Raw genomic sequence first — 27,755 nt, forward strand, 5'->3', positions numbered from 1 at the left:
CCCTGTCATCTGACGGATGAGGAAGAAGGTCACATCTGGATGAGATGAAAGTCTACCCGCAACTATTTAATGGCCAAAATTAATGTTTATTCAATAACCACATCTGAGCAGGGGAAAAGCTGTGAGTTTGGATAGACAAAAAGAGATGATGACGATGATGATAACAGTGATAGTTCTGGAGGTGTGTGTGTGTGTGTGTGTGTGTGTGTGTGTATGCTTTGGAGGGGTATGTCAAATCTATATCATGTTAGAGATATGTCTCTATCTCAGTGTGTGTACATATACAGTATTGAGATTAAATTAAAAAATCAGTTTGATTAAGACAAATATGAGGAAGACAAAAATCAACACTGGAAAAAACACAGAAAATACAACAATTAGAATAACCAAATGTTTTGAAAGTAATGCAGCAAATAATAAACGGTCTAAAGAAACTGCGTCGTTTTTGACCTATTTACAGGTTGGAACAGGTTGGGTGCGTAAGCGTGCATCACCGGCTAGTCTCTTACCAGGTGTGCCAGTGGGAGAACAAATATACGGAAATGTGTCCGGGCATGCGAATATGCCCTCATTTTACTTATAAGGGCACCATCCACAAAACACTAACGCACTTCAGTCAGCATTGATACTCTACTTTTCATGACAAAATCCATTAGTACTTGTGTTATTTTGTATATTATATCCAATCGCCCTGTCCCAGTTGTAGATGTGCCATCTCACTTTGTTGTGGCCTCTCTTCTGCCAACCAGAATGTCATTGTTTGAGCACACTTTCCTGCCTCACATGCTATTTACATGATCATTATCAAATGTGTATACACCTTTACGTGTTTTCAATGTGTGTTGTATGTGTTGTCCGGTACAGGAAGAGAAGGTGGCAGTGGCCAAGGCCAAGGATTTCCTGGAGAGCAACACCTACTCCGCTGATGACCCTTACACCACGGCTCTGTCCGCCTACACTCTGGCTCTGCTGCGCAGCCCTTACGCCCCGCTGGCCCTGCGCCGCCTCAACCACATGGCCATCACACAAGGTACTGCCACTGTGACCGCGCTGCCACACTGCCAGCAACACCAGCCACAAGCCAGCGGAAGCTCAACTCGTGTCCTTTTTGGAACGGAGTGATCAGGCACCCTCAGTGGTTGTGGGAACAGTCAACAAGCGTGTAGGCAGTCTGCAGTTGTCGACAACAATAAGATTATAAGTCGTAAGACAATAAGATTTCTGTGCCTACATCTTTCCTTACTAATGTAGTTTTGTGTCATGAACAATAGCTCTTTTGACCGCAGCCATTCGAGGCTCGCCAGCTCAATTCAAACTTTTATTTGGCCAGTTGCACTGATTCTCCCTCAGAAACATCTACATGCCAGAAGAAAATAATTATATTGGAAGTCAAGTATGTTTTTTACTTAATATAAACATGCTCTATCAAATCTGGCTGCAGAGATAGGAGCTAAAATTGAACAAAGTTAGCTGATATTAAAGAGGAATTATAATATCAATCAATCAATCAATCAGTCACACTTTATTTATATTGCACTTTTCATACAAATACATGGAACGCAAAGTGCTTCACACAGTGAAACAACATGAGCAATACCCCCACCCCCCAAATAAATAAATAAAATGAATGAATGAAATGAATAAAAACAAAAAGTGAGAAATGCTATCATAAGTCTCATCAATTTGCAATGAGGAAACACCAGATGCAGGACCAAGACCAATAAGAAATATATAAAACTCAAAATAGCAAAATAACAGTCAAAATGATGAGTAAGATACAGAAAAGGAGAAAGTAAACACATAAACAAATAAATACACAAATTAAAAAAAAAAACTCCAAACAATAGATAAAAAATAAATGAATGGTTAAGAGTGCAAGATAGAAAAATATAGAAAATACTAAAACAGAGGACATGTATAGAAGTGAGTAAAACCAGAAAATAAAAGCTAGGGTATTAAAATGAAAACGATTGAGTTCATTTAATAATAGAACACAAAATCACTGTGAGAATATATTAAATGTAAACACATACAGAGCTTATTTTTTAGCTGCACAAGAACATAGATGCAGTCAGTGTACAAGCAGTCAAATTAAAAGCATGTTTGATACAAAGGACATAAAAGGCTGACAGGAACTGCTACTACAGGCCCTCCTTTTCTCAGTGTTTCTTGTTGCTCTCTTGGTTCCCTTTGGGCTACCAAAGCATCAACGCTTGCTCTTCCTCCTGAGTGAAACTCGAGGTTTTGGCAAATTTGTGGAGGAGGACGACACTGGAGGACTTAGAGGATCACAATCAGAATCACTTTATTCACTGAATAGAATGAATACACAGCACGTGGTTGCATTATTACAAAGACATATGATGTTAATACAGCGTATGCTGACACATATGACGCAGGATGCTCTCCAACTCTTGCTCTCTGTAGATGGCTTCACCCACTGGAGTCTGACAGGCAGCACAGTGACAGATGAGGACACCTTCATGGGCTTCAGTGACGGCCTCTCTCAGTCAGGTACATCCTGAATATATACTTTGATATTGCCTCAATATTGGAAATAAATGAAGTAACTCTGTGAATAAAACACCACATCATTGAGTTTTTAATTATCCATTACCAAATTAACTTGATGGCATGATGTTTGTCACCGAGCAAAAATCATGTAGACCTCAACAGGAAAATTGTCTCATTGCTTAAATATCATCCTCTGGGCTATCCACTCATCTGATAATGTCTGGTATTTGTTTTTACACCCTTAAATAAACAGATAATCTAAAACAATATCCAAACCATCAATCCTTGCTTGTTCCCAGTGGTGTCAGCAGAGGTGGAGATGACAGCCTACGGTCTGCTGACCTACACCCTGCTGGGGGATGTGGCCTCTGCCCTGCCTGTGGTCAAATGGCTCTCCCAACAGAGGAACGCCCTGGGGGGCTTCTCCTCCACTCAGGTAGCCCTCTTACTCTGGCCTTGCTTCTCTTTTGGATTGTAGCAGCCCGTATTGTGCCATACTTGCCCCTGATGGAGTATAACTAAGTGCCATAGTTAAAATGAGAGCATTCATTACACTTCAGTCGAAAAAAAATCTGCAAAATCAGCACTACGTAGATCCAATCAGTCAGAAACAACCAACATATACAGGCAGACAAATTAAACTTGACAGAAAGTGGTTCAAAGTATTTTTCATCAAAGAAACAGCACACAAAAAGATGCAGTACAAGATGAATGAACATTTAAGGAACAGTTCACCCAAAAATGTGTCTTTGTCCATACAAAATACAGGGGTATATTTCGCCCAACTCTGTTGTAGCCTTCTCCAAAACAATTTGGGTCAATGTTTCAAAAAGGGCAAAAAATGACAACAGAATTATTTCTCTCATAAACTGCGAAAGGAAGAGGACAAGGGGAAAGAGCTGTTATCTGTCCTCAATGCTGAAGTACATTGATGTTTTCTTCTTTGTACAATTTACAAGTAATCAGTCAGCATTCAGTTTGTCAGTCACTATGCAAAGTGAAGCAGTGTCAACACTGAACTGCAGGAGGGTTTGACTTCACACATTATGAGAGAAGTCTTGCAAGTTCCCACTAAGCAGGATGTGGACGAGTGAGGTTTGGCTGTACAGAGAAATTTTGTGGACATTTCTAGCTCTTTATTTGGAACTATAAAAAGCACTGCCCATTGACTTTAGTTGTGTTATTGAGTTGCACTCGCTCCCTCCCTGTGTGTTGTATGAATGGAGACAGTTCAACTGAACCTGGAGGGCTTAGATGTCACCATGTTGGTCTGTCAGCACATTTCCAAATCCATTTGGTGTATCACCATGAAATCTGGTGAAAACATTGATGCTAGCTAGAGGAGGAAACCTGGCAATTTTTATGACCCCAGGACCTTCCCTCTAGCACCACCAGCAGGCGCAGCAGGGTACCTGCACTCAACATGCTTGTTTTTTAATGTTAGAGAATTCAGTGTTTCAACTGAAAGCTGCTTTTTTGTAAACCTGTGATGTTTCTCTGAGACCTGCTACTACCACTACTACTACTAAACTGTACTTAAACTCCCATGCCAGGACACATGTGTGGCCCTTCAGGCTCTGTCAGAGTACGCTATCCTGTCCTATGTCGGAGGGGTCAACCTCACCATCTCCCTGGCGTCCACCAACCTGGACTTCCAGGAGACCTTTGAACTGAACAGGGACAACAAGAAGCTCCTTCAGAGCGCCAAGGTAATCAAACCTGTGGGTACTTTGAACACTGGACAGTAAGTCATCACTGGCTTTTCTGTGGCGAACCCATTCCTCAGATGTTTTTGTGTACAGATTAGTCAACATAATGGTCTTGCCATGCCACTGCCTTCAGTGATGTTTGTGTAGGCTGACAACATGTTATCAGTATTACTCATATGGTGAGCAGTGGCCTCATGATACATTGCTGCTCAGTGATTGCCAGCATTTTGGATGGGTCATTTCACTTACCGAGAAATCCAGCCACTTTAAAGCAATTTAGAAACGTCTCCCTCTTTATTGCAGTTGACTGAGGCGTTGATGAGTAACTATGTACCAGACCTGCATTCTGGCATTAAACGCTAATCTCTGTGTTTCCAGGTCCGGCTGTGTGTGTGAGCCAGGACCTTTTCATACTGCCAAACAAAACCAAAACTGCGCTGGGCTGGATTTCGCAAAAGCGCCTCGTTGTTCCGCTGATTTAATAACTTGCTTTATTGGCCTGTTTGCCCCTGCATGACAAAGTTGACAGTGTGGACAGGGATTACCTTGGCCGGTACGCTGTGGCTTCAGGTCAAACCCCGCTGTGTGTAAAAAGCCCAAGTCAGTCAGTAGCGTGCTTCAGGTGAGAGTGTAATAAGTTGCTCTCTCAGCCAGGCATGTTTCTCTGCTGTGATTAGTGGTGTCAGCTTAATTGGGGGCAATTAAGGCCCGCTGGTTAGTAGCCAGGGAACCACTGGTGGCAGTGCAGCGGCCCACATTCATTCACTTGATAAATGTCTCATTCTCCTCTCCCTGCCCCCTCTGGCTCTTTGTTTCTCTCTCTCTCTCTCTCTCTCCCTCTCTCTTACTCTCTCTCACTCCCTCTAATTCTCACTTTTCAGATTCCCAGTATCCCTACAGGCCTTTTTGTCAGTGCTAAAGGAGAAGGCTGCTGTCTCATGCAGGTATTGTAGCAGTGCATACACAAACGCACACATATTGACATTTTGCTGCTCGGACACATTTGCCCAAAGAGGGAGAACTGCAATGCCAGCTGTGCATCATTGGCTCACAGTGAGAATCCGCCGGCAGCGCAGAGCCAGTTACCATTACCATGCCACAGCCGCTAATGCCCAAATCCCCCCCTGTAAATTGCAGTGATCTGGCAGAGTTTAGCTAATTGTTTTGGAACGGGTTCATCATTCTCGTTGATTCCCATGGTCCCCCGGATAGGATGCTGTTTACTTCCTTCCTACCTTGTCACAAAAAAAGCTCTTTCCTAAACAAGGAATTACCTTGTGCTTCCTGCTCTCAGACCGCATTGTGTCCTCTCCTCACCCATGTTTGTTAAATATTTGTCGGCCTTTCAACTGAGAAAGGCAGATGTGTTTCATGTTGGCACATAAAGGCAATTATGAAACTCAATTGCTTTAACTTTAGCCCTGCTTTAAAGCCCTCTAAAGTTAAAGCATATTAAAGCATTTTTTATCCAGCAGGTCTCACACACTTGCACACACATTTTGTTCTTCACTTGTCTCTCCGAACTTTCTCTCTCTTCCCTCTCTTTCCTTCCATCCACTCCCCCTCTGTGCATCACCTCCCACCATCCTTTCCCGCCGACAGACCCTCAGGCTACCAGCACCTGGCCTCTAATGAAATACAAGAGCGGGACAATCAAAGGGACTTGCCTGTGTGTGTGTGTGTGTGTGTGTGGGTGTGTGTGTGTGTGTGTGTGTGTGTGCGCGCGCGCGCGTGTGCTGGCTTTGCAAAGGTCTCAAATCAGTCTGGATGATTTATTCAGAAGATGTGCACTCCTGAGAATAATAATCTCCAGTGAAATTAAAAGGAGTGTCAAGGAGTGAAATAGTAGATGACCTACTAAATGCATGTCTTGTGTCCAGTAAATGTGATTTATGGGTTAAGCTGCCTAACTGTTTTCCCCTGCCTCTCAGGACTCTTCCAAAAAGTCTCATGAAGGCCCAAGGTCCTTGAAAATGTACACTTTTTGGTTTTTGGTGTTGGTGTGTTTAAAATAATAGAACAAATAAGACAAATTGGAAAATACATGCTGAATTTAGCAGGCATAGGCCATCCTTAAAGAGTTGTGCATTTTAAAGAAATATGTAAGTCACTGTAGGTTGATGATCCTTAAGGCAGCATCATGTCATTCCACAGCCTTGCATCTAGTACCCACTGCAATAGCAAGCCATCTTTGTTTTTACTTCTAGACCAAGAGATTATTCAGGGTGCTTTTCATAAGAACACATAAGACATTGTTTGAATCATATCATCCTAAAATCCTGCCCTCTATTCCGCTCTCTGCGTATCCTTAGATTGATGTCTCTTACAATGTACCTGACCCAGTGGCCAAGCCAGCCTTCCAGCTCAAGGTGGACCTGAAAGAGCCTGTTCAGGAGCGGCACCCGCAACCGCCTTCCTCCTCTTCCTCCCGACACCCGGGCTCCCGCTCCCGTAGCCGCGCCGACAACCGCTCCGAGCTGAACCGGAAGCGACGGACGCCCATTGATGATGACGATCCAGCAGCCCACCAGGACAACATGGACTTCCGCGTTTCCTTAGAGGCCTGTACCAGGTAGAAGCACGCAGTGTCCATGTTTCACACACACAGCTCTGACGCAGCTCCATCAGAACCAGTGAATTTCTTTCTTCTTTTTTTTTGCCTTTAATTATTCCTACCAGCCTACACTCTTCTCAGTGCTGGTGTGCACACTTCTCCAACCTCTGAAATGTACACTTTGACCAGCCTAGTTTTCTGAGTACCAGTAAAAAGACTGAATACTGTTATATGATCTCATTGTCATTTTTATTCATATATTTATTTTTTTTGCATGGCCTTAGTTAGAATACGCTCCTACCATCTCACAGTGCCAAACTCTACTAATAAGCCTGGAGAATATTAAAGTAGACATAATTCCGTAATTCCTTTTTGTTAATAGTTCACCTGCATGTACATCAGCTAAAATTACTGTTTTACTCTGTTATTAATACTTAAATTTGCACATTTGAGTGGGGGTGAATTGGGGTGAGTTAGCTTTGACTTCTGCGCTCCCAAAGCATTTTCTGTATATACTTGTGCACTTGATATTTGTGATGAACAAATATGATTGTGACTGTTGAAATTAATTTAAAATAGGACCAGCATGGTCCTTTAACGGAATATTGTAACGTTTTGGGCAAAATACCCTTTTCCCTGTTTCCAAATTCAAATGCAATTTTTTGCTTGTTTATTAATCTAATTAGTTGTTATTTCTCCTACTAACACCTTGCATCTCCATCCCAACGCCAACTCTCGCTCCCTAGGTGGCTTCACTCAGGGTCTTCCAACATGGCTGTCCTGGAGTTTCCGTTGTTGTCTGGTTTCCGAGCAGACATTGAAAGTCTAGAGAGGGTGAGTCGTCACGGACATCGACACAAACACGTGCACTGGCCAAGGTGTAGAGATGGTACATCGTCTCAAACGTAGCCATAATTTTAGATGTTCTCACTGGTATTTTTCTGTCCCTTATGGAGCTGTAGTGGTGAAAGAGCCATTCAAACAGAGTGGCAGAGAGACAGGGAGACAGATTCCTGACAGGCAGGGCAGGTAGTCAGGTAAGGTGCCGGACACAAAGTCAGGCAGACAGAGAAGGAGGCAGATGTGGCCACATTTGGAGGCCAGTTAAGGAGAGGCAGTGTGACATGGAATTTATCCGACTCCTCCTGCTTCCTCTGCAGATTCCTCTGCAAACTCCAGACTCATGTGCGCACACATACACACACACACACACACACACACACACAGGATGCATCCCTTAACACCCTCACATACACAAACACACACACTTTTGATACTGATATTGATCCCCTGGTGCAGTGGAGAGGTGTTTAGATGTAAATATTTGCCAGAGCAGGAAGAAGTCAAGTGTTTACCTGACACTCCCTTCATTGTGCTGCAAGTCGTGGGACAGAACGGCCACAACATTTCCTCCTCCGCAACGCTGCTGAGGACTTCACTTCCCTTCAAACGGGGTCAGACTGTGCAAGTGTGCGTATGTGCGTGCATGTGTTTGTGTGTGAAAGCACGCGTTCCTGTGCGCAAGTCTGCCTGTGTGTGTGTGTGAGTGTGCATATGTGTCTACGTGCTGTCGCAACCATGGGAATGGTCATTATGGTGAGAGTCTTTTTTATGGTGGTGTTTAAGTGTGATAGGGGACAGGCTCTGGCCCTGTGGGGTTACACTGTCCCGGGGCCAAGGGCCACTGGGCCTCCCTGGGCTTGTAAGGCAGCCACCAGGGCTTGGCCCAGCTCAGGGTCACAGTGAGCCTTTCACCATCACGCACACACGCACGTGCACACACACACACACAAACTCATACAGACTCATACACAAATCACAAATCCCCTTGCCCCAGCTGAGGGACACAGAAAACTCTTGAAGGTCAGACAGATGTAGGATAGATGGATGGATGGATGGATGGGAGAATAGTCAGATGGAGGGGGGGGTTAAGGGCTGGTCGAGGTCAATTCCCCAGCCACTTATCAGAAGCTTGTCCCTCATTACTGGACAGTTATAGGGCCTTAGTCTGCAGGCGCCCGCCTCTATAAAGAATCACCTCCCTGGCTACCTGGGGAGATGTGAAACACACACACATGCACATGCACATGTACACACACACACACACACACACACATTTCCATGCCAGTAACTCCTGGGTGTGTGTCAGTTGAGGCTGACCTGATTTGTAGTGGCTAACAAGCTCAGTTTACACTCCTGCTTGCCTCCCTGGGTGTTTTACTGCTGCATGCCCGACTGCCACTTGCATTCCTCAATTTATGGTGGCAAGCTTGGCTTCAGCAGTCACATCTAGTTGTTTTCATGGATGCTGCTAGTCCTGGATGATTAATCCACTGCCTGACTGCAAGGAACCACAGCTATGGCCTCTTATCACCTAATATAATGAGCTTTGTTTAACGACCCAGAACGTGCTGTGTGCATAACATTTGAGTACATTGGCATTTTTAGTTGGTTGGTAGTTAGCCAAACAATGCTTTTTGTAAACAGAGAGAGGTCAATTGTATAGTGTGTTTGTGTGTGTATGTGTGTGTGTGTGTATCTTGGTGGCGCCAGCTCAGCCTGAGCACCTCATAAACCCCTGCTGTCCGAAGGCTGCCACCTTTGACAGAATGAGAATTCCCCCTGTGGGGGGAATTAACACCGCTGGCCCTCCATGCACACACTCCAGTGAGCAGTAAACAGCTTCCTTGTTACTCCTTCATACACTCTAATATGCATACGGTCTTATGTATCTAACCCATCTGTGCATTAAGTCTACAAAACACCAGGAAGACTTGTTCTGTCCGTGGAATACACTGAGCAGGTTATGCCAGAGGGAAGCTGTGATCCCTTACTGATTTCCCTTTCTGATCTGTTAAATGCACTTCAGTCATGATGTCATTTTCCGCCAGCAGAGTAACTCGTCATTCGAGCCAACAACATCCAATGGACAAATAGAAACCACTGGACAAAGATTAGAGCTAAGATGCCTGAAATCAGAGCCAGACTGTACATGACAATAACATGCAGTGTATTAAATACCAGGATTGGGATTATTGATCCTCTCTGGTAGCAAAGTAATGCAAGGGATTACCTTTAAAATTTTCAGTAATCACATTACAGTTACACTTGGAATAATAATAGTAAAAATATCATTACTTGCATTACTTAAGCACAGGACTTCCAACTGATTTACTACAGCAGATTTAGTGACAGTGTGGGAGATCTTTCAAGATCATTGTGAATCCTGCAAAATCCGCTGACTGTTCCCAATCACATTATTTTTGAAAGCTATCAGTTCTCAGCTTGGTTAGTATATACACATAGATCACATTAGACAAAGACAAAATGACAGACTGATGTTTAAATTATGACTAGCAGAGTGTTTTTACTAAGGGCACCAACAGACTCCACAGAGACAAACAAAATGTTTGTCTCTTCCCTTCTGAGCTTCAGAACTGCATCACTCCTGTTGAACCTGTGTGTTTTTCTCTGCATGGAGCCTGGCTGACCTGTGTGTTCTCCAACAGCTGTTGATGGACAAGAGAGTGGGTCTGAAGAGATACGAGCTGGACGGGAGGAAAGTGCTGTTCTACTTTGACGAGGTCAGTTTAAATCAAGTCGGTCATATGCTCCTGTGAGAGTGTATGAGTGATGATGGTGGATGCGGGGAGCGTTGCACATCAGTGTGTGCATGTGCTCAGCGGGGATTTGTGTCTGCACAGAAGTCAGCGTAACCATGCATCTGTCTCCCGATTCATGTCTTTCTGAGTGTTTGTATATTTTTGTTTCATCACTGTTCTTCAGATCCCTAGCCAGTGTATGACGTGTGTGGCCTTCCAGGCTGTCAGGGAATACATTGTGGGCAAGACAGCGCCTGTTCCGGTCAAGGTCTACGACTATTACGAACCAGGTGTGCCTCTGATGAATATTTTAAGCAGGGAAACCTTTTAACTTGCTATGATTTATGAACCGGTCCTTTTCTGAGGAAATTGGAATTTTGAATGTTTGTGGCCTAGTTATACTGAGTGCTGTCCCTGTTTGCGTGTGTGTGGGTGCTGGTGTGGGCCTGTGCATGTCATGCAGCCTTCGAGGCCACCCGGTTCTACAACGTTAGCGAGAGCAGTCCATTAGCACGGGAGCTGTGTGACGGACCTACTTGCAATGAGGTGGAGAGTTCAACCAATCAGTGGATAGGTGAGATTGACTCTCTGCACTTTTCATCAGTCTCGTTCTCTTGTTTTTGCCAGCTTGTCTACACTACTGGTATTTCTGGGATCAAATAATCAGACTTTTTTTTTTGCAGGTTTTGTGCAGGGGAACCAGTGTAACAATGTGTTCGGCTGTCTGGAGGAGGAGCAGTTTGAGCGCTGCACGTGTTACAGAGACTGCGGTTATGACGGGGAGCCGGTTTGTGGGTCAGACGGGCAGCTCTACCAGAACCAGTGCCAGATGGAGGTGTTTGCCTGTCGAAACGGGACGCGCATAGAGCAGGTCCCTCTGTCCCAGTGTCCTCAGAGTAAGAGCTCTTTCTGTCCAACACATCACCTCACATCACATCTGGCTTTGAGTTTTCAGGCTCCTGCCTTGCTTTCAACAAGCAGTTTTTTTTTTTTACTCCCCCACTGGCAGGCAGGCTCTAAGGATGGCCATCTGTTCGCCCATCCGTTCAACACTTAACTCCAAGGCAATATATCTTGATATCTGTTGGGCCTATTGCCGTGACATTTGGCGAGCACGTTCATGCTCCCGAGAGGATGAACCTTGTCAGTTTCGGTGCTCTCATGAGCTTTCCTCTAGTGCCCCCGACTGGCCATAATGTCAGCGTTACACGCAAGATGTCACAAAATGTAGTTAGTGGCTTCCCATGACATTTGGTGAGTTCACTGATACTCCCCAAAGGAAGATCTCTTGATTACAGGCATTCTACGACCTTTCCTCTAACACCACCCTCAGGCCAAACATTTGTCTTGTACACAACAAGATATGTAATGGACAGATTAATCAAGAATCCACTCAATTTTGCTGTCACTATCACCTTTCTTTTAGTGTCACCTTAAGCCATAATGTCAGATTTGACACCAGACAATCTGTTGAGCAGATTGCCATGACATCTGATGAGCGCAAGATGATGAAATCATCAGCTTCCCTGTAGCACCATGCCAAAATGTTTGTGTTGCACATGAGATATCACTCAATCTAATAACCAGATTGCCATGATCTTTGGTGAGTGTGTTCATACTTTCCAAAGAAATATTCCCTTTGATGTTGATAACCCCTTTACCTTTTCTCAGCAGCGCCCTTAGGCCACAATATTACATTTTGATATCTCCAAATCCCTTTGGTGGATTGCCATACAATTTGGCAGGCACACTCATGATACCCAGAGGATGAACTCTGCCAATTCTGGTAACCTCATGACCTCCTCTAGTGCCACCTGCAGGCCATAATGTGATACAGAATTGTGAAAAATAATGTTAATCCAATACTCAAATGTATCACTTCTTGCACAGCTGTAGTTAGTCCTGGGAAATATATCAAATAGATCAAAGGCTGGGAGAAGTTGGCAAGAAGCTTCATTCCAGCGGGTATCTACTGTACGCAGTGCATCTTATACAATAGGTCAGCTGTAACTCACACACACTGTCAGCGCTTCCCAAGAAATATTTCTCCTTTTAGAGGAAACAAATGAGATGGAGGCGTGTGTGTGTGTGCATGTGTGTGTTTAGGTGTGTGCACTCAGGCACACTCGTGACCTACTGTACACATTTCACCTGATACTGTAGGTCAGGTCAGCTGTAACTCATCCACATGTGTGCGTGCACGCGTGTGCATCTGTACACGTGTCCATTGTGCGGCCATCTGCAATATGTGTATGCGAGGGTGTGTGTATTCGTCGGTGTGTGCCATGATCTGAGCTTTGGAAACAGCTGTTCAGGTGTTGTGCTGATTACTGGATGAGTTTTGTGAGCAGAGCTCTTCCCCCTCCCTCTGCCTCTCTCTGCCCCGCTCTACTCTGCTATATTACAGGGCACTCCAAATGACAGAGTGCTTTTGTCCAGCCCTTTGAAAACCTTGTCACATTCCTTTCCAACGCACAGCCCAACAACAAAGGAGCCTTCATGTTGCGGAGCAGATTGGGAAAAGGCACAGACAAAACTTTGGTGGGAAAAGATCTCAGTTTGTGCCAAGTGGTTCATGCTGAAGACTATCAAAAGGACCATATCTTTGTTTAGACCTCGCTGACCTTGTTTGTTTGCGTATGGCTGTGGGGAGAAATGCAGGCCCGTATTTCCAGTATGAAAAAGAAAAGACACAATTTGTTTCCTCACATGGCCCTTCTGGCCAGATTTTGCCCCCTGCTATATTTGGAAAGATTTTAGTGCAGGCCTCTGTTGTGACTGACTGAGCGAGTGTACATTATTGTTTTCCCCGGGAATGCTGCTCAGTGGAGTGGATAATGCTTCTGAGCAGCATTTGGATTATGCAACACTAACACTCTGTTGAATCTAATGCCATTTTTTTGGGGTGGCGTGGTAGCTCCATAAATGTGAATAATCTGACGTGTGTGTGTGTGTGTGTGCATGTGTGTGTGTGTGTGTTTATATTTCCAGTTGAGACCACAGTGGAGGACAGGAAGCCAACTGCAGGCCAGGAAGCTGAGCAGGCCTCAGTCCCTGTACACACAGGTAACTCCCATCTGCTATACCTTTCACTGCATATAAACTTACCTAACACGGCCACACAGACACACACACTCCAACTCTCTTTTTTCTCCACTGCTCAAGACCCTTCTCTAGAGCCCCCCCTCCCTCCACACACACACACACACACACACTTCCACACAATTCCCCACTCTACCTCTCTCTTTCTGTCCACCCCTCCCTCTATCTGTCTCCTGAGACCAGCTGTTCCCAGAAGCAGAGGCAGGACTAGATCATTTTTCTGCCTGGCTTTTATTTCCTCATGTAACAACTTTCTATTCTATATAAATGCTCTTTAGATTCAGTAGGAATTGTTGCATCTATTTTCTGGTGGCTATGGCTTTATGTCACTTAATCACATCCTATTTTATATTCATCATTGGTCACCCAGGGTACAAGTGTCATGTAAAAGTGGAGAGTTGGAGACTTGTGTGAATGTAACATTATGTACATGTGTGCGCATGTATGGATATGGCAGTTCACCGGGGTACTACTAGGGCAATTTCAAAGGAAGGGAGAGAGACAGAGAGAGATGGAACTGGGCAGAGGGAGAGAGCAAGAGAAAAAAGGGAGTAAGAGTGAAGGAGGGATGAGAGCGAGAAGGGGAAATTGTGAGAAAAGGGAGAGAGGAAGGAAATAGAAAGATATGTTAAAAAAAAAAAAAGGGGGAAGCAGAGAGATAGGTGGGGTGGGTGGCACAACATTCCCCTGCCACCACATCATGTCTCCAAGCAGAGCAATAAATAGGAGGATAGGTTTCACACTCCAAGTTTGATTGTTGGTCTGCCATGAGCTCAGATTAGCTGCCACTTCCACAGAGCTCGCCAGAGAATTCCAGATAGGATGTTTGGCCGTGTGTGGAGGGAGGATGTAGCTGTGTTACATTTGGCAGCGGAAATGTAGAAAGGCGCTGCAGTCACACAGCAGTTAGAGGAGTGTGTGTGTGTGTGTGTGTGTGTGTGTGTGTATGTGTGTCCGTGCTTGTGTGGTCATGTGTCAGCTATTGGTAACCTGCATTAAAGTCTGCATTTGGGTTGTGCATGTGCCTGTTTTTGAGTATGTTTGGGAATGTCTCCATATATGTGTGTGTGTAAGTGTGTGTGTGTGTGTGTGTGTATGTGTGTGAGTGATGTGGCACAGCCTGCACTGACTTGTTTGCAGCCTGCAGCTCCCGGTAGCTGCAGCACACAAAGCTGCTCGCAGTCAAAGGTCTCCTCAGTACAAAAGCTGAAGCTTCATACTCGCCACAGGAATGCTAGTACGCACTCAAAGACACATGCACGCATATGCACAAACACACACACACGCACACACATACTGTATGCACATACGCAGACACATGCATAAATATGCCCGCACACGTAGACGCTAACCCACAATACAATAACCCTAGGGTGATCAGACTGAATAAGTGCTGTAAAAACACTGTCATTGTAAACCATTATGAAGCTGACGACATGCCTGCTGAGTGCATTGGGAGTGCAATAGGTGAGAGCGTGCTGTGCCAAGGAACTGACAGTGTGCTCTGGAACAGTGGAGGAAGCTGTGGCTATGGAATTAGCTTCCCTGTGCAGACTTGTCTCTCTTATTAGGGAACTTGTACCAGAGGACAGCATAGAATGGATACACAGACATGCAGGCTTTGTTTCAGCTGATACTCAGTCTGAGCTATTCACGGCATCTGTGAATTGTGATCAAATCATCTCCGCTTCTATGAATCAAAAGTTTAACAAAATCCTTTTTGTTTAAATTTAGACCTCAAAGCAAGAGATTATAAACTCAAAAAGGTTGATCGGAGCTGTAAAAGTAAACGAGTCCAATCCATTGTAGTTCCTCGTGTAAAATGAGCATTTAGGAATGCTTATCTGAAAAGAGTGATTTTGAGATAGCCTGTTGCATGTGGTCCAATACTGCATTTTTAGCAGGGAGTGCCCCCTACTGGCCATGATAGAGAACAGTCATTCTTATGCAGAGGTGAAAATTTACATTTAAAATCATCATCAAAAATTTGGTGGAAATAAAATAAAAAACTGTCTCTAATTTGCTAGTTTGTGAATTGAGTACTTCTCATCTTACATCAAATATTCTGAGCTTCTTACCACTTTCGCCCGGGTGTCAAATGATCTGAATGTAGTTTTATTGTCTCTCTCCTCCCCGCGACCCCATTCCCCCCCAGGTGAAGAGGAGCAGGGCTCCATGGCCGAGGTGTCCTACTACTCCTATGAGTATGACCCCGATTCCGAGCCTTTCCTTGCCGACGCAGAGGCAGAGGAGCATTTTGACCTTCCTGAAGGCGGGGGAGACGCAGGGCAGAAGGTGTTGCTGCCAGCAGATACCCAACTACCCACACTGGACACAAAAAACACCCCCGAGCGATGGTACGAGCCCCTCTGTCAGGTTTTCTCAGTGTGGCTTTGCGGGTCACCGGGGACATGTGTCTGGTTTTTCTTTAAAAGACTTTCAGCTATGTCCTCAGATTCTTTCACTAAAATTTGTTCTTGTGTTTTCTTGTCACCCACAGAAACGGCCCTCGACTGAAGCCATGCCCACCTCCAAATTGTACATTATTTGTGAATATGTTAGAGTGAGTGGAGAGAGAGGAGAGACTCGGGATTTGTCCAGCCTGAAAGGAAGAGATGGTGGAGTCTGGAGAGTGTGAGTGTGTTTGTTATTGTGTGTGTGTGTGTTTGCATGGATTAGAGTCAGCATGAATGCATTTATGCGTTCACGTGCATGTGTGTGGGTGTGTATGACTTAGTTGGGTGTGAGTGCGAATGACTGTTATAAGCTAGTGTCCTCCAGACTTCTATTTTTTCTTTCTCTGTCAAATTCCCAGTCTCCTCGTCACCAGTAGACACCATAGCATCTTTGTTATTCACTGTACTGCCTTTGTAATCACTAGATGAAATAATCAAGTATTTATGTTTGTAATTACACCTGAGTTTTAAGCAAAATGTTTTGTTATATTTTCTATCTGTGGTATTTATTTGTAGCTAGAGCTCATGTTTTGTTTTGTTTTATTTGCTGTTTTGTCATTGCCTGCCCACATTGTCTAGTTTTTGCCCTGTTACTTTGTGCTTCCTCCCATTCAAACAAAAGATATGTGTTGTGGAAAAAAAAAAAAAAAAAACAATATTTTTCTTCAAAGCAAGCTTTAACCCAATTATTGAGATGTTTGATGAAATTCCTGTACTTGTATCCTGCTGGAAAAAAGACATGAAAGCATATGCTAACCATATGCTCTTCAGAAATATAAGCTGTTCTTTTTTTTTTTTTTTTTTTTTTAACTATTGTACCAGGCTACCAGCATCTACTCTCAAGTTACATTTGGTCATCTTTCACCTTTGCAGACAGGGATTTGATTGTACAGTTCATAAGCTATTTTTTTTTTTTTTTTTTTTAATTTTTCAAATTTTGATTTGTGAAGCAAGCAACATAAAATCAAGAATGAAGTTTTGAATTACTGTAAATGCACCAAATTTGATCCATTGTAGCCCTATCCATATAAAATACAGTGCTTTTGAATCAAGCAAGAATAAAGTTTGTATACAATCTGGATTTTGATATTGTTGCCTCTGCATGCAGTGTTCATCTTATGGTTTGATGCTCTGGTCATTGCTTTGAACGTTTTGAAGTGTTATAATTTGAACTGTGTTTGTTTTTATGTTTTTATGTGGGGACAAAACCCTGACTGGCTGCTGCCTCCCCAGACTGATCCATGTTGCTGTATGTTGCAGTGCCTCTGTTCCAGCTGCACAGCAGGACATGTATCTGTTGGGAGAGGAGCTGCAATGCAGTTGTTTATGGAGGTTATGTTGCTCCATTTCCTTTGAAAGGCTAGTTAAGTCTGGAGATAATTTCCTGTCAGCAGTGAGCTGTATTACAGCCCCACTGCTTCAGAAGGCCTTCTGCTTTGATAGCTCTGACTCTCTGACCTTTGGCGTGGCTCTGTGTGACAGAGTATGCATGTGCAGACAAATATGCACATGTGTGCATCATTTTGTAGATATGCATCTATATCTCTGTGCGTGTTTGTGTTTGTGCTACTGCAAGTGACAGATTCAGGTTACCAAAGCAGCAGCCAGGAGAGAGTTAGAGCCTGTTAATGTTTAATGTTTGTTTTCTACTCATGCCACTTGTCAACCCTCTCAGTTACTGTGGCCTCTGGCAACTGGCAGCACAAGCCTTTAAAAAGTCTGCCAGCTCCAAACCACAGCTCATCAATGGGATCAGTTAAGGAGATCAAAGTGGGCTAAACTGCAACTGTATGGAGGGGCAGTTTGCCCTTGAGTTTAGAGATGACAAACCAGAAGGCTGCTAGTTTAATTTACAGTGGTGCTCTATTCCAGCTGTAAGCCAGCAGTTTATGACTACATCAGTGAGGCTTGCCAAGAGAACATACTTAACCTCTAACTGCTCCAGGTGGACTACATCTAACCCTGCATCTGCATGTGTCTGTGGCTGTGTGTGTGCACATGTGCATGTTTGTGTGAGGAAAATCCATATTGTGTGACATTGCTGGTAAAGTTCTCCAGTATGAAGTGTCTGGTTTGTACTCCACATGATAATACTGCATTCAAAAGATCTATTAAAAACAGGAACTGTCACTCTCAACTCTGAGCAGTGCCAGTGCAGCTCAATAGTGCGTGGGACAATAAGCTGATGAGTCTGCAGTGTGGGGGACCTGGCTGCAGGGACAGACTATGCAGGGCAGTCTCCGTGGCAACTGCATGCATGGCTGAAGAGTGATATTGCGTCTCCACACTGTGATGAGCAGAAAGAGTGAAAAGAGAAAGGAGGGAGAGGTGGATCTTGGTTTCATGGATTGCTGTGGGGAGCTAGCGTTACATGAGAGTGAATCGGAGTGATGACATTGTTTGTGAGCTCCAGCTGAGTGCACCTATAGACTACCTACCTCTCTGGAAGAGAGGCTATTCATGTGGCTGAGCCACACGGATGGAGCGTTTGAACAAAGAGACAGATAGATAAACCAAGCATTTTATAAGTGCCTACAGTATATGCTATTCCTGAAATTTTGCTACTTATTTTAGCTCTCAGGTTTACTGGTTGTTTCAGAAGACATGGGGGACTGACTTTGCATCATCAGGTCTCCGGGTTTCAGTTTCTGCTGGAGTATGAATCTGGATCACGGAGGTATGCTGTCAATGTAGGGACCCTATTAAGAAAGACCATCCAGTAGGAGACAGATTAAGGAAGACCATATGATCAGTGTGCTCTAAAGCCTTTAATTCTCAAGTATGCAGCCATGCTCAGTGCTGGCTTACAAGGAGCCGTATCTGCAATAAAGTGCAAAGTAAATAAGTAAATTGTCACAAGTTTTTGCCATGATTTCAAAATAGTCATTATTATTTCTGTATTACTTGTGGTCATAGGTTTATCCACCATGTGCTGTGTGAATATTGCAGTGTGGTATTGTTAAATATCTCTGTAGTGATACTGCTGCCACTGAGGGATTTCTGAGGGACCATTTGCCACTTTTGCCATGAGTAAGGTGGAGAAAAAGCGTCCTGTAATTGCAGGCAGAGAAAAAGGTGAGTTCATCAGTGGGGGATGAATTCTTGCAGTGCATTACGAATTACCATTCCATATTCAGAAACTTTTAATAATTTGTAACAATAAAAACAAAGCATAGAAGCTATGCTCCAATAGATTCTTTGCCTACAAGGCTTGTGGTCATTGGCTATATTTCATCATTTCAGAGGGGAACGTTAACTTGAGCTAGAAGATTTCTCAGTGTGCAGACTTGCTAGGACTCGCTCTCTCCTGTGTTAAAAATGCACCCACCAGCTCTGCTTGCGCACATGCCTCTGAACACTTATCCACTGATGTAATGCTTTTCCCCAGGTCCTGTCTTGGTGGTGTGCACTGCCTGCAGCACTGTCCTCTTCTCTTGCTGGGGAGTGTCAGCTGCTTGTCTGACCCAGCATGCATGATATGGACCAATCTCATTCAAATCAGTCATTTAGGCTTATAGCTGCAGGCCTATTGGCTGCTGATTATCAGGTGGCTCAGAGTGCAGAAGGCTAATGCAAGTCGAGGATCACTTCTGCTTCTCACATTATAGTGAATGAGATGGATTAAATGGCCTCTGTATTGGCCTGACCGTTTAGATTTATTTCTCATTGTTTTAAGCCTTTGGTCTTTATTTATAAGGCTATTACTGATATTGATGCTGGCATAAATAATATGTCTTCATAAAAGCAACTCACACTTGTATGGCAAATTACTGAAATGTTTATTTTTTCATAATTTCTCACCTTTGCAATGGCTGTATATCTTGGAATTTGTCAGAATCACTTTCCATGTGTCTCCACTGTTCACACATACCTGCATGGGAACTCTGGTTACTTTAACTATAGAAACCATGATTTAAATTAAAGCTGTTGCTTTATTATTGCCTTTTTCAATCTCCCATATGGCACATCTGTCTCATTTGTGCACTGTAAATATGATCTATGATGATGTGGTTGTGTGATGGTGAGTGTGTAGATCTTCCATCTCTCTGACAGCTCCCCTCGTCTCTAGGGCCTGGACCTGGGCGTTATGCACTCCCTCCCACCATTGGATTTATTGGCCATGACTTCACCAAGCCAACTAGCCCTGCTTATTCTTTCCATGGCAGGATGAGCAACAACAGTGAGCTCTTCTCACTCACTTTAATCTGTGATATATATTTTTCATAGATAGTTTTAACTCAGAGGGACAGATCCATCCACAAATAACATCATAAGTCGGACAAAGCATTTTACATATTTACAATGATATATTGCTTCATTTGTTCAAAACATTTTAACCTACTCAAGTACATAATTCCATGTTCCCTTGTTAATAAATTATTCATTCATTCATTCATCTTCTAAACCACTTATCCTCACAAGGGTCGCGGGTGTTAATAAATTACTCAATGCTAAAAACTAGTCTCAAACTATGCAATGTCACATCTTAACCAGTGGAGGGAGACAACACCTCACAGTCATATAGTATTCTGTTTTTAGTTCATGAAATTATTTGACTTGCAGAGGGGAAACTGCAGTTGAGATGTTAAACAACAGTGATGGCTAAACATGGCAAATATTCCTGGAAGCTATTCTTTCCCTACAGTGTACTGTATTGACTCCAGTCCTGGGCCTCAGTATTATGTTGATGCAAAAATCACTCGCTTTGGGAGGGATGGCAACCCGTCATACTCAATGCTTGGCAGGATGAAAGCGCCAAGTAAGTGCCATTCATAACAGGTAAATAAAATATTTTTAATGCATATTTCTATTCATGATTGCATTAAGATCATAAAACAAAAGCATCTCACATGCAAATGTACATTGTTTTTGCTTATTTTCAGCACTTGACAGATTTACTTTAATATAATGCTTGATTATATATATATTTTTTTTTTCCTGCATTGGCCCATTATTATGTAAGACTCCATAACATTTGTTTTTGACACCACCTCTGTTCATCCAGTGTCAGCTGCTGTAACTGAAAATCTGAACCCCCATGCAGGCAACAAATAGACACTACCATATGGTGTTGAATTGCTGCTTTATGCAAGGCAATAATTCAACTGTTTTCTGTCCACTAGAGGAGATATTCCAGACGCCTGGACCAGGTGCATACACCCCAGAGAATGCCCCGCCATGCAACCTCCAGCGCAGACCCCCTTCTTACACAATGGGCTCTCGTACACGCTACCGCCCCATTGACTCAGTACCTGCCCCGAACAAGTACTCTCTCCCTTCACTCATGGGCCCCCAAGTCCCCAACAAGCAAGCCAGTGCTAGCTATACAATGTCAGGTCTTTACAGGACAGGGGGACCATCTGAGGATTTATCTAAGACACCAGGGCCTTGTAGGTACAACAGCACAAACCCAGATGTGTATTTGCCCCGACAGCCAGCGTTCTCCATGCTGGGGCGTCACAGCTTACCCCGAGATGTCACCAAGAAGCCTGGTCCTGGAACTCACAACCCAGAAAAGGTGACAGTCAACAAGGTCCGGGCCCCAGCCTACTCTCTGGGCATCAGACACTCCGAGTTTGTCACCCCACTAGTTGTCAATGTAGCTGACTGATCAGCCACTCCTGTATAAAAAGCCATAACCACCACTATATAGGGTAAAAAGGATTAATGGCTACAAATGGTAAAGAAGACAAGGAAATTAAATAGACAAAATGATGTAACTGTACAAAAAAATTATCAGTGAACAAACATTTAAAGCAATCATTTATTTTTTTCTGTCCAGCAACCAAAATGTTTAGAATTAACAAAAGTGTGACTCATTGTCAAAAATCTGTAATATCTACTCATCATATATACATTTAGGCAACCAATAAGATTAAGGGAAAATAAATGTTTGGATACAAAAAGCTCTTATGAAAAATGTGTGCTTGCATTGGGGGAGGGGGAAATAAAAAAAATAAAAAATAAATAATGGAAAAACACTTATGGACTGTCAGTAAATATATCAGTCTTAATAAAGAACATAAGGAAGACATGAAAGTCAATACAATGGGGAAAAAAAAAAAAAAATCACCCAGAGAAATTTCATCTTCTTGCTGCTACACTTAATCACAGCAGAACTGCTGCGGCACTGGCAGCCCACTTTAAACTCTCCTTGGCAAGCTGTTTGCCATTCATTACCTCTGAAAACCGAGGGAGTTTGAAATAACAAAAACAAACTACAAATTAAGTTTGCTATACTATACATTCAAACATATGGAGAGGTACATAGTGAGATGTATGGTCCGAAGACCACATACAAGTCTGCAGAGTTGATCAGCTATCTTGCAGATAGTGCCCACTCAGTCCTTAGGCAGGGGTCTTCTGAAAAGCAGTATGTGAGGCTCTGGAAAGGCGAGGAAACAATAGTTACTATGTCAGCATCCTCTATCTGATTAGTAACCAACTCACTGTACTCAAAATACACAGATTTAGTCCATGATTAGTAACCAACTCACTGTACTCAAAATACACAGATTTAGTCCATGTGTAGCTAAGCTTCAAGACAGCCTGACTATAACGTTACACGCTTGTAAGAGTCATCACCTGGTTTGTGGATCATGTAGTGAATCCAGCCCTGGCTCTGCTGCACCCCCAGGCCCCTCCATTCCTCCTCTGTCATTAGGTGGGAAGACGGCACTAATTTAGACAGCTGCTTTGGGAGCATGACGTGCCTGTATGAGAAGACACACCAAATGAATTGCCAGGACTTACTAGGGCGTGGAAATTGTGTTGCAACAGGACGGTATTAATGCTAACGTTTGTTTGCCTTATGTTTGAAGTCTCCAGTTATCGTGGTTCTGCTAACGTTAAATAGCCTAACATGTGGCTGCATTTTCATAACCTAAAAGAATGATAGCTACTGAAGCAGGGAATATATTCGGATAATGTGAACACTGAGAAACGACAACCTTCAAACCATCAGCTGGCTGTTTCGATTCAGAAAATAGCCAGAATAACGTTAACGTTACGCTACCTGACCTTTATTGCTATTTTTGCAGGATTCACCTTATTAAAATGGCGTGAAACTTAAAGTTAGGCCTACAACAGGTTCTATGACTAGTTCGTTTTTTAAACTTCTATGTTAACATGAAACTTTAGTTAGCATAGACCTAGCATACCTGTCAGCGAGTTAACGCTACATTCTTAACTTAGCCGTTACCTTGATAGAAAACTTGTGAACAGCGTTGCCCAACGTCAGTAAAATCAAGTTACCTGTACTCGTATTCCTCGTCGGTGTACTTGTCAGAGTAGTAAATTTGCTTCTTCGACATTTTCAATAATTGACAGTTGACTCAAGACAACGCTGACGGACAGAAAGCTATTTCCAGACGACGTAAGGCACTACCAACAGTATTGACGAGTGGAAGCTGTCATCTGCCGCTGTTTTCAGAAGACTGTAAATTTCAAACTCAAACGGTCCCCCGCCTTCACCTGATTGGTGAAAGGGGGCGTCACGCGCACAAAACCGAAGCCTTGTCCCCACCCCCTGCTTCCATGACTCCAGCATCGTCTATGCTTGGGAAGATGCATCACTCAACAGTGAAACAAACTGGCCCACATTCCCGTCAACAAAACTGGGCTGTGATAAACACGCTCTAGGGAGGCGTGTTTATCACAGAAAGTAACCTTTAGCTCAAATAGCAGAAATACTGTTTTGAGGAATGGCTTTGAGAGGTTTGATCTAAATTTATGTTAGATGTCTTATATATCTACAAGGATACTTGCAACTTTCACTGCGGTCCGTCGCGCCGCTTCCAAACCCTTTTGCGGTGGTCGAAGATAGGAGTCCAGATGAGAGCTCTTCGTTTGTTTCTCTCTCAGTTTTCGAGTTAGAGACAGTGGGATCTTTGTTAGTGCCCAGCTGCTCTGAAGTTAATCGATCAATTGCCTGTAACGCCTGTAAAGGGTGACATTGAAAAACAAGCTATATCAGTTGATTTATGGCAAATGAAAAAGTTCTGCGGTTAGTTTGCAAGGCATAGAAAAAAGTCCTGCGCTGTAAACACAACCTTGAAATGCCTTGAATGCAGTTAACAATCGCATTTCTCCTACTGTCTCATTTGGACGTCTAAAAATGTTGCCATTTTGTAAAAGCAAAGCACTGTCACTCAGCCACAATACTGTAATGTATAGCGTATTGTGATATAACTCCCATTTTTTTGATTGTTTCAGTAGACAAGTAAATATTTAATTTTTACTGGCAAAGCTTTGTATTTACAATCCTGCTGAGGGTGTATCTTAGCAGCCCAGCATTGACTAAATATATGAAACTAGCAGGCCTAAGAAAATACACAAACCACATCTAATAATGTGTTTTGAACTGAAAATTTACTATTTAAGTGCATGATAAGTCTTTTTATTAAAAAGAAAAGAGAAAAAAAAGGAATTAGGCCTGTTTGAAAGTTTCAAAATAATGTGATTTGTTCCAGTTTATTTGGGCTATTATTTGAAACCTAAAGGCATTGTTACTTTCTACATAGCTCAATTTAATCCCATTGATCCACATTTGACATGTTTGTAGTCAGTAATTACCTCTTTTCTTCATATTCTAACAGTGTGACAAGTTACACAACACTTTGAAAAGTGTCCTTGGTTTTTGTATTCTCTATAGGTCTTGAGTGAATGCAGTACTTTCTCAGCTGATAATGTATATAAATATGAACTCTGAAAGGATTCAATGAGTAAACAATTACCTTTTAACCAAACAAACTGAGTTTGGCTTGAGTAACTCATGCAGGAAGTATGTTGTTCTTAGTTGTAATCACTGTTGTCAAGGTAATGGCTGCTAATGAGCGGCGGTGCATTCACAGCATAGTTTGTTCCACTTGTGCATGGAAAGCACCAAAGTGAGCAGGTAAATATGTTAACCCTTCACACACACAGCCACTATAGTGAACCACTTGAAATTGGCAGTGTTTCTATAGGTGTATCATCTAATAACATGAGGTCATGTCTCACAGTTTGACCTTTATACCAAATTAAAAATATGATATGTGTTGCCAAGTTATTGCAACTATATGTTTTATAATAATTTATAATAATAATGTATAATAATGTTTTAATAATTTAGTTTGTTTTTCTTTGAAGAGGGCATACATTTGTCTTTCTGTTTTGGATATTGTGACTACAGTTTTTTTTTGTTTGTTTTGTTTTGTTTTGTTCCAGAGATACAGACAGAATGTACTGTCAGTTTAAAGCAAGGCCATCTCCTCGTGCATCAGCCAACATAGTTGATTACATCTGGTTTATCAGTAACTTCTCACACTCTGCAGCAAATAAACAAGATGTGATTGGCTGTTTGGATGAAGGTGGGGTGGTAGTGGTGGCACGGGTGATGGTGGTCTGTGTGGGTGGGTGGCTGTGTGTTTCATAGGGTGTGCATGGCCTGTTGTAATGTGTACCCCTGACCAGTGTGAAGTAATTGTTCTCTGATTCAGCCAATAGCTGCAGCTGCTTTGTATTATGATGTTTGGACCAGATCGCCTCAGCACACACATTATAACCACGAGCACTGGTTCATTTTCATATAAGGCATAAGAACTTCAGTCTACCATATCTTGGTTTCATCTGCTTTCTCCTCCAAGCCTGATATAGGTAAGTTTCTTCCTACTAATGCCTTTCTGAATCATGTTTAGCTCGAATGCAGTCATTTTCAGGATCTCTGTCAATTATTACGTAATTAGGTTAGCATTTTGTGTTTTAATGGACTTAGAGAGTCGTCTTGCCAGGCTGACAGTGTGTGTAGTCCTTTGTGTTATCAGTAACATACAGGGCTACTGCATGTTGCTTACATATTTTTGCTAAAATGCTTCCGGATGAATTACAGTTTGTTTACTGAGTTGTGTTTTGTGTCATATTTTGCTGCTCCCGTCTCACCCCAAAGTCCAGGCTGGTCATGGAAGTTTGAAAATGATTCTTAATCAGTTCTTAGGCAGTTCAGCTCATATGTCAAGTATGTAAAGAGTTTTTCCTTGTATGCACAGGTCACATTATATATTCTGTTGATACTCTTCCCTGTGCAAAACAGGTCATGCTGACTATTATGAAGCCACATATAAGGCCTCCCTGCTCTTCTGCCTTGTTTTTGTGTAATTATCAGATGGTTTTTTTTAGCCTTTTTGCTATAATGTCACTCCTTTATGTGCTTTTGTAACCTTTCGTGTCAGTTTTCTTTTTCTGCTTTCCCAAGAAACTGAGTACGCTGTGTGCTCAGTGGAGGATCATTTCTGAAACAGCAACAGATATCAGCCTTCTATTAATACTATGTCCTTTGGTTCCCATGTGCCTGACATGACCTTGTGTTCGAAGGCTATCTGTTTTGATGAAAGACATTGTCAATGTTGTTGATGTTGCTTATGCCCCCCACCTCAAACACACACACGCACACACACACACACACACACACACACACACACACACGCATACATTTCCTGAAAGGTGTGCAGTACAAATCCCTGCTTAACCCACTTAGTTATTCATACTGAGAAGCCTGACTGCTGGTGTATATGTTACCTTTGTGCAAGATAGGAGAATATGAGAGCGTGTGTGAGCCGGGAGGGATAGAGAATGAGCAAAGAGGGTGAGGATGATTAGCCTGTGAATGAGGAAAAGGTGAAAGTGAGGGAGGGTGAGGGTGGGGAGCTTAAAGGCCTGTGCTTTCCAGAAGATGGCGGATAGCTCTCTGGGGAGGGGGCTGGAAGGACAGGGGAGCTGGCAAGAGATTTCAAGCAGATGGGATAGGGTGGATGTGTTCGCTGATGTAGTCCCTTATGAGTACGGCTGCATTGTTTCCTTTGCCAGTTGGGTTGTTGTCCATTCCCAGGACAAATGTAATTGCTCTGTTTGTGTCTCACACACACACACACACACACACACACACACACACACACAAGCAAACCAACAGACACAGCCTACACTTAAACTAATTGGACAAGGCCCCTTCATCTATATTTACTCTCAACCCTCTGACATTAGCTCAAACATTTAAAATAAATTCCTCAGTTAATATTTTTATTTTGTATCATTCTGTCAGTGAGTTCTTTATTATTAATTTCTGTTGGTTAGAATCTGATTCTTTTTCAGTACATTTCAGTGGTCAGCAATACTTTCACAGCAGCAATAATTTCTTTCTTTCTTTCTTTCTTTCTTTCTTTGTGAGTGGGGTGTGGAGCGGGGGTTACTGAGGCTATCAAAGCATGTCGGTGCACATTCAGTAGGCACAAAATACTACAACACTGGGCAGTAACATCGGACTGCCTTATGTCAGCATCCCTAACTGGATGAAGCCAGTCAATGTGTTTTTTTTTTTCTGTTCCCTCAGTATTTATCACCTTACAGTAAAAAAAAAAAAAATCAGAAGAGAAAAAAAACAGCATTTCAGGTACCCTAAACAGCCCAAATTGTCATTATGAAGATTGTTTTCAAGGACCAGCTGTAGGCTGTGAATAATTTACAAATCATGCATGCTCATGGATGAGGTATTCAGTGATATCACACCCTTAGTTTCATACCATTTAGTGCCAGAGGCATGCAATATAGTTGCTAATGTAGCTAAATGGTAATGTGCATTGACTTTGCTTGTTGATTAATTCACTGAACAGCCTTTATGTAAAATGCATTCCTACTTGTTTTGCAGCAAACTGTGATGGGTAATTGAAAACATCATTTATCTCTGCCATTATCAAATGCATGATTATAGTTTGATAATATGCCAAATACTGAGCAATGGGATTCTCTGCAGTGTGCAAATGATATGCATGCATGTGTGTATGTTTGT

General features: G+C 42.8%; 3 protein-coding genes across 3 annotated transcripts in view; 2 read left to right on the top strand and 1 right to left on the bottom strand.

Annotated features, from left to right (window-relative positions):
- The window catches only part of cpamd8 (C3 and PZP like alpha-2-macroglobulin domain containing 8), a 49,544-nt gene extending 32,897 nt beyond the window's left edge, over nucleotides 1–16,647 (top strand). Inside the window, exons 31-44 of the mRNA XM_030049381.1 lie at nucleotides 865–1,030; nucleotides 2,428–2,514; nucleotides 2,814–2,950; nucleotides 4,068–4,223; nucleotides 5,105–5,167; nucleotides 6,536–6,795; nucleotides 7,524–7,611; nucleotides 10,287–10,361; nucleotides 10,564–10,669; nucleotides 10,843–10,953; nucleotides 11,063–11,275; nucleotides 13,371–13,445; nucleotides 15,637–15,838; nucleotides 15,982–16,647. Coding sequence (XP_029905241.1) covers nucleotides 865–1,030; nucleotides 2,428–2,514; nucleotides 2,814–2,950; nucleotides 4,068–4,223; nucleotides 5,105–5,167; nucleotides 6,536–6,795; nucleotides 7,524–7,611; nucleotides 10,287–10,361; nucleotides 10,564–10,669; nucleotides 10,843–10,953; nucleotides 11,063–11,275; nucleotides 13,371–13,445; nucleotides 15,637–15,838; nucleotide 15,982 — 1,740 coding nt within the window. The 3' untranslated portion in view covers nucleotides 15,983–16,647. The remainder of the gene's footprint in view (nucleotides 1–864; nucleotides 1,031–2,427; nucleotides 2,515–2,813; nucleotides 2,951–4,067; nucleotides 4,224–5,104; nucleotides 5,168–6,535; nucleotides 6,796–7,523; nucleotides 7,612–10,286; nucleotides 10,362–10,563; nucleotides 10,670–10,842; nucleotides 10,954–11,062; nucleotides 11,276–13,370; nucleotides 13,446–15,636; nucleotides 15,839–15,981) is intronic.
- Nucleotides 16,648–18,963: 2,316 nt separating this feature from the next.
- On the top strand, nucleotides 18,964–21,548 carry cimap1d (CIMAP1 family member D). Its single transcript, XM_030049674.1, has 4 exons — nucleotides 18,964–19,012; nucleotides 20,007–20,117; nucleotides 20,583–20,696; nucleotides 21,061–21,548. The coding sequence occupies exons 1-4, from the start codon at nucleotides 18,964–18,966 to the stop codon at nucleotides 21,546–21,548; spliced, it is 762 nt and encodes a 253-aa protein (XP_029905534.1).
- A 108-nt stretch (nucleotides 21,549–21,656) lies between these two features.
- cks2 (CDC28 protein kinase regulatory subunit 2) lies at nucleotides 21,657–23,380 on the bottom strand. Its single transcript, XM_030049675.1, has 3 exons — nucleotides 23,192–23,380; nucleotides 22,523–22,650; nucleotides 21,657–22,322 (listed from the first exon to the last, which is right to left on the bottom strand). Exons 1-3 carry the CDS (start codon nucleotides 23,248–23,250, stop codon nucleotides 22,279–22,281), a joined length of 231 nt encoding a protein of 76 aa, XP_029905535.1. The 5' UTR covers nucleotides 23,251–23,380; the 3' UTR covers nucleotides 21,657–22,278.
- Nucleotides 23,381–27,755: the final 4,375 nt, after the last annotated feature.

The sequence above is a fragment of the Myripristis murdjan genome, chromosome 4, assembly GCF_902150065.1.
Source record: "Myripristis murdjan chromosome 4, fMyrMur1.1, whole genome shotgun sequence".
Classification (NCBI taxonomy): Eukaryota; Metazoa; Chordata; class Actinopteri; order Holocentriformes; family Holocentridae; genus Myripristis; species Myripristis murdjan.